Below are 11,886 nucleotides of genomic sequence, written 5' to 3'. Positions count from 1 at the left end.
GAAGGCTATAATTGGTTATGCGCGCCACGTGTCTGGTGTCTGCCGCGCAACACTGCACAAACCTAAACAACAGCGTAAAGGCACGAGCATCCACCGAGCATACTGGCACACGTAGACCTTCAGAGATCATAAAATTAACAGAGCATTCGTCTGTCCTCGTAAATGTGTCACGGGCGCAATAGACAGTCTTTGAATATCCGGTAACAGGTAAATTAGGAATATTGTGCTGTGTTGCTGTCAGTATTGAATGTTGTCTTCTGATAACAATAATAGGCAATAGGCTACAGATAACATATGGGCTATTGAACTGGGGGATATTTCTGAGTTTAGACAGGGTTATGTATTATGGTTGCATTGTGCAATTGTAAAATACTGTCGATATAAACACTTAAATATGGGTTCTAGATTAAGCAGACAGAGTAGTCTGGACAATGAGAATTTTACGAAAAGGCGTTGCAAGCATCTTAACAGCACAGGAGAAGGCGACAGAGGTAGAATTCAAGGCGGCGACTTTCTGTTTACAATGATGCTGAAATCAGATAAACTGCCGGGGATGCTGAGGCGGTCCAATCACAGTCCCTACGTGAGGCGAGTGGCATGGATCCGAGAGATACAAAAGCTGCTCCGTGATCGCAGGATAGATCAGGCAACCGACGTGCTTAAACTATTGAGGAAGGTAAGGACGAACTATCTACATTGGAATTATTGCGTATGAATCGATCAAAATTGCGCACAGTAGGCCTACATCGCGCAAATGTGCATCGATCTGCTTTCATGGCAAATGCCTGTCATCACTGCGCTGCTTGTCGCCATGTGTATTGTCAGTCCCATTCCAACAATTTTGATTAGAATTTTTCGAACAGATATATAAACCTTGCATCATATGCAGCATGGGCAATTTAGACTGTCGTGGATAAGTCCCAATATTTCCGTTTATGCAGGAGCTCCTCTACATTATTGAACCTACATTTGAAGTAGCCTACCCACCCATACAGTGGCCACAGGTGCTCCTACTATTGACCTGTTTTTGAAGGAGGTGTTTGTAAACTACTAGGCCCGCTACTCTCACTGTCATCCCTGGCATCTGGTCATTTCCATGGCACCACAGGTGCTGCTGCTATTTCAAATAAACCTTGAACAATATCACAATTACTATTCACAATATGATAGACATAACATATTGCACAGATTTGTCTGAGTGCATGCACTTTTCAGAGTTTCTAATAATACCAGAAACAGGATGCTGGACCAGCTTGTGGGAATAGAGTGATTCTGCTATTTATTCTCATAAATAGGGAATTATATGTGCAACAGCAATGGTGTAACACATGGGACTACAAGTGTCTGTCTGTAGAATGAATGCTGATTTCTTTCATTAATAAAATGTTCCTATTTCGTTACATTATCTTATGCCATTCCACCCATAATGATGTAATGATAATAGAATGTGTTTAGTATTCACATTTGTTGGAAAACCTGCATTTGATTTGGTCAATTTAATCGACTGTGTTTTGTCCAGAAATGGCTTAAAATAAGGTTAATTCCCACTACAATTTCTTGCGTTGGGTTGAAGCACAAATGGCAATTCTCAGTTATTAGTCTAAGTGCAATTTGGATGTCTGCACAGCCCAGATCAATACCCCCACCACAGTCCACCTAACTCACGGTACAGTCTCTTCTACTGACAGGTCACCGGATGACTACTCTTCTGCTCCTATTGTCTTATGGGACTGTGGGTGTGAGTGCTGCCCCCCTTCCTCCCCGTCATCCCACCCCTTTATCCCCTGGTATGGACAGGGCAGGATCTCACCTCCACTCTCTGCTGTCTAATGCACCCATTAGAGCTACACATTCACCCTCTCTCTGCCCCTAATGTCTTCCTCCCTACTGCCAGCCCATTCTCTGTAATGGACCTCGGCTGTTACAGCAGGAGAGTGAGCAGCTGACGGTTCCAGAAATACAGAAATCGCCCCATTTCATATTGGTTCATTCAAGTTTTGCCTCAGTATTTTTAAAAGATATACAGGGGAAATGTGTTACGTAGATTCACACAGGTGAAGTACAGCATTGACATAATATCTGTATAGATTTAATCGAGCCTTCCTATTGGTAATGATTGCTACCTGTGTTGGGGAAGCTCCTCTGAAAAGATAGTTTACCAAGCTACCAATTACTTCACACTGAAGGAAGTTAAGCTACACTAAAGCTATCCTTATGAAAAATATAATTTATTTAACTAATGTTACTTTGAAAAAGTAGTTGTAAAACGGAGTCTGGTACTCTCTAATGTGTGGATAGGCCACTCGCAGTAGAATGATTCCGGACTGCACTCTGGTCAAAGAGTGACGACAGACACAGAAGCCCAGTCTAGGAGTTTTAATGACGAAACAGGTTATACATGAAAGAGAAAATTACTACAATGTAAATCCAATAAATAATATGACAGTAATGTCAGCTATCTCTATACACAATTTACAATAAGAGAAAAATAACCTGTAATTCCTCTCAGGAGAATTAACTTTACAGTTACAACAACTGGTAGGGTAATCACATAATTGTACAAAATGGTAAAAGAACTGGTGAAGAAAGTTACCCATCCAAATCAAATTGTATTGGTCGCATTCACATATTTAGCAGGTGTAGCGAAATGCTTGTGTTCCTAGCTCCAAAAGTGTGGTAATATCTAACAATACACAACAATACACACAAATCTAAAAGTAAAATAATGGAATTAAGAAATATAGAAATATTAAGACGAGCAATGTCGTAGTCCGAGAATATACAGTGCATTTGGAAAGTATTCAGACCCCTTGACTATTTCCACATTTTGTTACGTTACAGCCTTATTCTAAAATAGATTAAATAGTTTTTTCCCCCTCATCAATCTACAAGCAACACCCCACAATGACAAAGCAAAAACAGGTTTTTAGACATTTTAGAAAATGTATAAAAAAGAATAAACTGAAATATCACATTTACATAACTATTCAGACCCTTTGCTTTGTTGAAGCACCTTTGGCAGTGATTACAGCCTCGAGTCCTCTTGGGTATAACGTTACAAGCTTGACACACCTGTATTTGGGGAGTTTCTCCCATTATTCTCTGCAGATCCTCTCAAGCTCTGTCAGGTTGGATGGGGAGCGTTGCTACACAGTTATTTTCAGTTCTCTCCAGAGATGTTTGATCAGGTTGAAGTCCGGGCTCTGGCTGGGCAACTCAAGGACATTCAGAGACTTGTCCCGAAGCCACTCCTGCGTTGTCTTGGCTGTGTGCTTAGGGTCGTTGTCCTGTTGGAAGGTGAACCTTCGCCCCAGTCTAAAGTCCTGAGCGCTCTGGAGCAGGACTCTGTACTTTTCTCCGTTCATCTTTCCCTTGATCTTGACTACTCTTCCAGTCCCTGCCACTGAAAACATCCACACAGCATGATGCTGCCACCACCACGCTTCACCATAGGGATGGTGCCAGGTTTCCTACAGATGTGACGCTTGGCATTCAGGCCAAAGAGTTCAATCTCCAGAGAATCTTGTTTCTCATGGTCTGAGAGTCTTTATGTGCCTTTTGGCAAACTCCAAGTGGGCTGTCATGTGCCTTTTACTGATGAGTGGCTTCCGTCTGGCCACTCTACCATACAGGTCTGAGTGGTGGCGTGCTGCAGAGATGGTTTTCCTTCTGGAAGGTTCTCCCATCTCCACAGATGAACTCTGGCACTCTGCCAGAGTGACCATCGGGTTCTTGGTCACCTCCCTGACCAAGACCCTTCTCCCCCAATTGCTCAGTTTGGCCGGGCGGCCAGCTCTAGGAAGAGTCTTGGTGGTTCCAAAATTCTTCCATTTAAGAATGGTGGAGGCTTCTGAGTTCCTGGGGACCTTCAATGCTGCAGAAATGTTTTGGTACCCTTCCCCAGATCTTTGCCTTGACACAATCCTGTCTCAGAGCTCTACGGACAATTCCTTCGACCTCATGGCTTGGTTTTTGCTCTGACATGCACTGTCAATTGTGGGACCTTATATAGACAGGTGTGTGTGCCTTTCCAAATCCTCAGGATATGCGGTTTCCAGTTTGCACAAGGTCTAGTGTACAGTAATTCCTTGAGATCCGTCGTGGTATCGGCTTCAGGGGGAATATGCACGACTGTGACGATGACTGAAGATAACAATGCAGTTGGCATTTGATTGTGAGGTATTCTAGGTCAGGTGCACAATAGGATTTGAGTTCCTGTATGTTGCCACAATAGCACCATGAGTAATTAATCATGAAACATACAGTACACCTCCACCTTTCTTCTTTCTGGAGAGTTCTTTATTGCTATCTGTGCAATGTACTGAGAACCCAGCTGGCTGTATGGACGGGGACAGTATATCTGGAGAGAGCCATGATTCCGTAGAGCAGAGTATGTTACAGTCCCTGATGTCTCTCTGGAATGAGATCCTTGCCCTGAGCTTGTCTGCTTTATTGTCCAGGGACTGAACATTAGCGAGTAATATACTCTGAAGCGGTGGATGGTGTGCACGCCTCCTGAGTCTAACTAAAAGTCCACTCCGAATACCTCTTCTCCACTGGCAGTGTTTTGAAGCAGCCTCTAGGATAAGTTCAATCGCCTTGAGTGGTACGAACAAAGGATCTAATTCAGGAAAGTCGTATTACTGCCACTCTGATATCCCAAAGTTATTTCCGGCTGTATGTAATAACACAATAATGTGCTAATAATGTGAGAAATAACACACAAAAAATACAAAATACTGCAAAGTTGCTCAGGTGCTAGAAACAGAGTGGCCATCTATCGACGCCAACCTGTTCTCTACATACGAATTACTTGTATTTCCATATAACAATAGCAACAGGAATATTCTAAAAGTGAAATAAATATTTGTTCTGACTTACATTTGGTAGAAAATGCACAAATATCCCTGCAAAGGAAAAACAGTCTGGTATCCACTAAAGCCAACTGGAAGTTCAATAAAATGTCCATTTAGATCTAATTAAATTTAGCGAGATTCTTAATTCAAATCTAACAGGCTTTTATACAACCACCCCAGAATTAGTGTAAATAATTTGAATTTAGTAAAAGCCTCCATCTTCCTTTCTACGAAGGTAGGTCTGCATTGTCTAACACGGCAGGAAACTCCACCAATCGGGCAACAAGACGCAGGTAGGTTCGTTACTTGACCTTGACCTCCACAGTCCGGATCCTTCCATCTGCACCTGGGATCGTCTTCACTATCCGTATGATGAGCAACGAGGCTCCACTATCATGGCCACTTGTCCAACCTTCAAGTCTGGTGTATTCTTCCACCACTTCTGCCTCTGCTGAAGACTTGGCAAGTAGTTCCACATGAAGTGGGTCCAAAGTGGTAAGCCAGGACCTTACTATGCTTCCAACGGTGTTGTCCAAGAAGGTCTTTGTCTGCATATACAGCATGTGGGAGTGAAGCATCATGTCGCCCCATCAAGAGCAGATAGGGCGTGACTGGATCGGGGTCTGCTACATCTGCTGAAACATAGCCAAGTGGCTTGGAGCCTAGTATGCCTTCCACCTCCGTAAGGATCGTTAGGAGGACATCTTCATGTTGAGTTACACAAAGAGCATTCTGCACAGACCTTATCTCCCTCTCCCATGCGGGGGTTGAACCAAAAACGAATCTTCAAATCAAATCAAATTTTATTGGTCACATACACGTGATTAGCAGATGTTATTGCATGTGTAGCGAAATTCTTGTGCTTCTAGCTCCGACAGTGCAGTAATATCTAACAAATTACCCAACATATACCCAATACACACAAATCTAAGTAGGAATGAATTAAGACTATATACATATGGATGATTGATGTCAGAGCGGAACAGACTAAGATACAGTAGAATAGTACAGGAAACAGTATATACAGTTGAAGCCTGAAGTTTACATACACCTAAGCCAAATAAATTTAAACTCAGCTTTTCACAATTCCTGACATTTAATCCTAGTAAAGATTCCCTGTCTTAGGTCAGTTAGGATCACCACTTTATTTTAAGAATGTGAAACGTCAGAATAATAGCAGAGAGAATGATGTATTTCAGCTTTTATTTTATTCATCACATTCCCAGTGGGTCAGAAGTTTACATATACTCAATTAGTATTTGGTAGCATTGCCTTTAAATGGTTTAACTTGGGTCAAACGTTTCGGGTAGCCTTCCACAAGCTTCCCACAATAAGTTGGGTGAATTTTGGCCCTTTCCTCCTGATAGAGCTGGTGTAACTGAGTCAGGTTTGTAGGCCTCCTTGGTCGCACACACTTTTTCAGTTCTGCCCACAAATTTTCCATATGATTGAGGTCAGGGCTTTGTGATGGCCACTCCAATACTTTGACTTTGTTGTCCTTAAGTCGTTTTGCCACAACTTTGGAAGAATGCTTGGGGTCATTGTCCATTTGGAAGACCCATTTGCGACCAAGCTTTAACTTCCTGACTGATGTCTTGAGATGTTGTTTCAATATATCCACATAATTTTCCTTTCCTCATGATGCCATCTATTTTGTGAAGCGCACCAATCCCTCCTGCAGCAAAGCACCCCCAAAACATGATGCTGCCACCCCCGTGCTTCACGGTTGGAATGGTGTTCTTCGGCTTGCAAGCCTCCCACTTTTTCCTCCAAACATAACAATGGTCATTATGGCCAAACAATTCTATTTTTGTTTCATCAGACCGGAGGACATTTCTCCAAAAAGTACAATATTTGGCCCCATGTGCAGTTGCAAACCGTAGTCTGGCTTTTTTATGGCAGTTTTGGAGCAGTGGCTTCTTCCTTGCTGAGCGGCCTTTCAGGTTATGTCGATATAGGACTTGTTTTACTGTGGATAAAACTAGATACTTTTGTACCTGTTTCTTCCAGCATCTTCACAAGGTCCTTTGCTGTTGTTTTGGGATTGATTTGCACTTTTCGCACCAAAGTATGTTCATCTCAAGGAGACAGAACGCGTCTCCTTCCTGAGCGGTATGACGGCTGCGTGGTCCCATGGTGTATATACTTGCGTACTATTGTTTGTACAGATGAACGTGGTACCTTCAGGCGTTTGGAAATTTCTCCCAAGGATGAATCAGACTTGTGGAGGTCTACAATTCTTTTTCTGAGGTCTTGGATGATTTCGATTTTGATTTTCCCATGATGTCAAGCAAAGAGGCACTGAGTTTGAAGGTAGGCCTTGAAATACATCCACAGGTACACTTCCAATTGACTCAAATGATGTCAATTAACCTATCAGAAGCTTCTAAAGCCTTGACATAATTTTCTGGAATTACCAAGCTGTTTAAAGACACAGTCAACTCAGTACATTTCTAACCCACTGTAATTGTGATACAGTGAATTGTAAGTGAAATAATCTGTCTTTAAACAATTGTTGGAAAAATTACTTGTGTAATGCACAAAGTAGATGTCCTAACCGACTTGCCAAAACTATAGTTTGTTAACAAGAAATTTGTGGAGTGGTTGAAAAACGAATTTTAATGAATCCAACCTATGTGTATGTAAACTTCCGACATCAACTGTACATGTGGTCTGTGTATAGAGGGAAACCCAATAACAGCATTGCCGCGGGAAGTAAAGGTGCTGAGGGTGCTGCACCACCCCCTGAAAAATTTGAATTAAACAAAAATATTGATAAAAAAAATATTCAGTACCAGTCAAAAGTTTGGACACACCTACTCATTCAAGGGTTTTTCTTTATTTTTACTATTTTTTACATTGTAGAATAATAGTGAAGACATCAAAACTATGAAATAACACATATGGAATCATGTAGTAACCAAAAAAGTATTAATCAAATCAAAATATATTTTATATTTAAGATTCTTCAAACCAAAAATCTAAAATTTGGACTCATCAGACCAAAGGAGAGATTTCCACTGGTGTAATGTCCATTGCTCTTGTTTCTTGGCCCAAGCAAGTCTCTTCTTCTTATTGGTGTCCTTTAGTAGTGGTTTCTTTGCAGCATTTCAACCATGAAGGCCTGATTCACGCCGTCACCTCTGAACAATTGATGTTGAAATGTGACTGTTACTTGAACCCTGTGAAGCATTTATTTGGGCTGCAATTTCTGAGGCTGGTAACTCTAGTGAACGTATGCTCTGCAGCAGAGGTACTGTAACTCTGGGTCTTCCTTTCCTGTGACGGTCCTCATGAGAGCCACTTTCATCATAGCGCTTGATGGTTTTTGCGACTGCACTTGAAGAAACGTTCAAAGTTTTTGAAATGTTCCTCATTGACTTTCTTTCTTGTCTTAAAGTAATGATGGACTGTAGTTTCACTTTGCTTATTTGTCTTGCCACAATATGGTCTTGGTCTTTTAAAAATAGGGCTATGTTCTGTATACCACCCTACCTTGTCACAACACAACTGATTGGCTCAACTGCATTAAGAAGGAAAGAAATTCCACAAATGAACTTTTAACAAGGCACACCGTTTAATTGAAATGCATTCCTGGTGACTACCTCATGAATCTGGTTGAGAGAATGACAAGAGTATGCAGAGCTGTCATCAAGTCAAAGGGTGGCAACTTTGAAGAATCTCAGAAGAACTGGGGCTTTACTAGTCCTGTATTAGCGGATCGATTTATCCTACTGAATTTACTGTTAGTTCTGTTTTTATACACAAATAACATTCCCCCCAAAAATGCTAACCTCCCCTGTTATTGTAATGGTGAGAGGTTAGCATGTGTTAGGGGTATGATATTTGTGCGTCTGTAACTTTCTCACTCAACATTATTCACGATTCATTCAGGATTATCCACGATCATGGTAGCATCCACATTAATGTAGAAGTGTTTAGGAACTTATTTACAATAAAAGGGACTCCATTCATTTCTATTGGGCATAAAATAATCTGAAACACAACCAAAACAAACAGCAAATGCATCCCAAAAATGTGTCGAGTCAGATGCTTGATGTAGTAATTGCCTGCTTTGAATATGGGACCAAATAACTTACTTTTTACTACTTTAATACACATATAAGTGAATTTGTCTCAATACTTTTGGAACAATCTGCACTCTGACCTCATAGTCATTGTATCATTTCAAATCCAAAGTGCTAGAGTACAGAGGAGAAACAATACACAATGTGTCACTGTCTAAATGCTTTTGGAGCTCACTGTAAGTTCAGGAGTAAAGATGTGCTTAACAAATCGCATAATAAGTTGCATTCCTTTTTCAATAATTTTTGAATGATTACCCCACCTCTGTACCCCACACATACAAGTATCTGTAAGGTACCTCAATTGAGTACTACATTTCAAGCACAGATTCAACCACAAAGACCAGGGAGGTTTTTCAATGCCTCGCAAAGAAGGGCACCTATTGGTAGATGTGTAACAATAAAAAGCGCAGACGCTGAATATCCCTTTGAGCATAGTGAAGTTATTAATTAGGCTTTGGATGGTGTATCAATACATCCAGTCACTACAAAGATACGGGCGTCCTTCCTAACAGTTCCCAGAGAAGAAGGAAATTGCTCAGGGATTTCACCATGAGGCCAGTGGTGATAACAGTTACAGAGTGTAATGGTTGTGATACGAGAAAACTGAAGATGGATCAACAACAGTGTAGTTACTCCACAATACTAATGTAAATGACAGAGTGATAAAAAGGAAGCCTGTACAGAATACAAATATTACAAAACATGCATCCTGTTTGTAATAAGGCAGCTAAGTATTACTGCAAAAAAAAAGGTAAATAAATGAACTTTTTGTCCTGAATACAAAGTGTTGTGTGGGGCAAATCCAATACAACACATTACTGAGTACCACTCTCCATATTTTCAAGCATCGTGGTGGATGTATCATGTTATGGGTATTTTTGTCATCGGCAAGGACTAGCGAGTTTTTTAGGATACAAAGAAACGGAGTAAAGCAATAAGCACAGGAAAAATCTGAGAGAAAAATCTGGTTCAGTCTGCTTTCCACCAGACACTGGGAGATGAATTCACCTTTCAGCAGGACAATAACCTAAAACACAAGGCCAAATGTTCCTGAGTGGCCTAGTTACAGTTTTAACTTAAATCTACTTGAAAATCTATGGCAAGACTTGAAAATGGCTGTCTAGCAATAATCAACAATCAACTTGACAGAGCTTGAAGAATAAACAAATGTATAATGGGCAAATATTTTACAATCCAGGTGTGCAAAGCTCTTAGAGACTTACCCAAAACGATTCACAGCTGTAATCAAAGTGTTTCTACAAGCATTGACTCAGGTGTGTGCAGGGCTGTTATGGGGTCCATACCGCGGTCACGAGTCGTGAGGCAGTCAAATTCCACGTGACCGTTTAGCCATGGTAATTAGGCTTCTGCAACTCTGATGCTGCTGATTTCTATAAGCAATGCAATTGTGTGAGAAAACAGAGTGATGGTCTCTATTAAAAAGAGGAGGATCCCATCAGCTTTCTATAGGCTAGGCCTACTATATTTATTCTCAACTTTCCTAATATTAAGCACATTGCTTCTCTTTATAACAGGAGTATAGCCTACCTGGCTGGCATGAAAATGAACTACGGGATAAGCGTCCTCCATTTGCTATTTAAGTGCATAGATGACATGTATTGTTTTCCACTGCCCCTGTTTTGAGACAGGTGCATGATAATGGTCCATTCTAAATCAAAACAAATTTCACACATATTATTTAGTATATGTAAAGACAAGATTAAATCAAGAATAGTGTGATGGGTTACAGTATTAGCCTATCACTTGTGGATGATATATTATCACTTGTGAATGATGCCCAGCATAAGGCAAGAAACACCACATGCTTTGTTTTGTGACTTTTTCAAATCAAAGTCGCACACCTCATGTAGCCTAGCCCATAGGCCTATATGTTTTGATTAGGTTTGTATCACAACTACAGTGGCCAAATAACTTCTTAAAATTAAGCACATTAATCCGCTTTACAACGGGTATAGAGCCTAACTGGCATAGATATGCAGCGCAGAGTTTCAAGTTTGGGGAAGTTCATTTTCACCATAAAAATGCACCTTTATATTAAAACCATTACATGTGTAATCGCATTTGTGGTCACTTTTGAGAATGGTGTTTACTTGCTAATGGAACATTCGCGCTGCCGTGTTTTAATGTGAAGAAATAGCTTAATAGTTTAGCTACATTTTAAGCTAAACGTTCTCATCTGTTGGGTCAGGCCCATTGCTTAAAACAGTTTTCTTTTCATGCTAGTGGTTGTATTAATTTGGGATCTATCGCATCCCTCAATTATCCCAGAATATGTTTGGAATATTTATTTCTTGCACAGAATATAATAGGTCAACTTTTGTACTATGGGGGATAGTAGATTGACATAGGCTAGTGCTTTTGCTGTTGCTTACTCATCTTGTTGGCTGACGAAATGTAAATGTTGACAGTATCTTCAATATGCGCCTCGGAATTGGATAAGGACGCGCACAATTGCGTCCCCGATATGTCTTTCTTCACTTGTAGCCTGTGAGAAAGACCCGATCACGTGACGGAGAGCCATATCAGTGAGAGGTGCTTCGGCACCGAGCCGGGATAAGGGAATTATAATTATTACATTCAGCCTAAAGGCACAATGGCCACTGGCTGCAAAAGGCATGGATTTTTTTAGGGGGCATTATGGACACACAAAGGGGATGCAGCCGGGAAATTAGAGGCATTATCAAGTGCTTGTCAAATTGTGAATGAGAGTCTGATGAAGTGTGTACAGCCTGTGCAAAAAACTAAGCAGAGCTAATGCCTTTCATGCAACTTTTTTCAAATCATCATTAGAGTTGCATTGTGCAGCCTTAGAATGTATTAAATATCAAAACATATCTCCCAACATTTTTATCACAACTAAAGTTACATAAATAACTAAATTAAGCATATCGGAGTACCTGTTACTTTGTTAACCGCTCAAC

The 11,886-nt window shown here is 40.7% G+C and overlaps 1 protein-coding gene across 1 annotated transcript in view; it reads left to right on the top strand.

Annotated features, from left to right (window-relative positions):
- The first annotated feature begins 394 nt into the window (after window positions 1-394).
- LOC120062719 (leucine-rich repeat-containing protein 75B-like) overlaps window positions 395-11,886 on the top strand; it is a 29,583-nt gene continuing 18,091 nt past the window's right edge. Inside the window, exon 1 of the mRNA XM_039012779.1 lies at window positions 395-676. Coding sequence (XP_038868707.1) covers window positions 395-676 — 282 coding nt within the window. The remainder of the gene's footprint in view (window positions 677-11,886) is intronic.

This window comes from Salvelinus namaycush, chromosome 18, assembly GCF_016432855.1.
Source record: "Salvelinus namaycush isolate Seneca chromosome 18, SaNama_1.0, whole genome shotgun sequence".
In the NCBI taxonomy this organism is placed as follows: Eukaryota; Metazoa; Chordata; class Actinopteri; order Salmoniformes; family Salmonidae; genus Salvelinus; species Salvelinus namaycush.
This window is presented reverse-complemented; position numbering and strand designations above follow the sequence as displayed.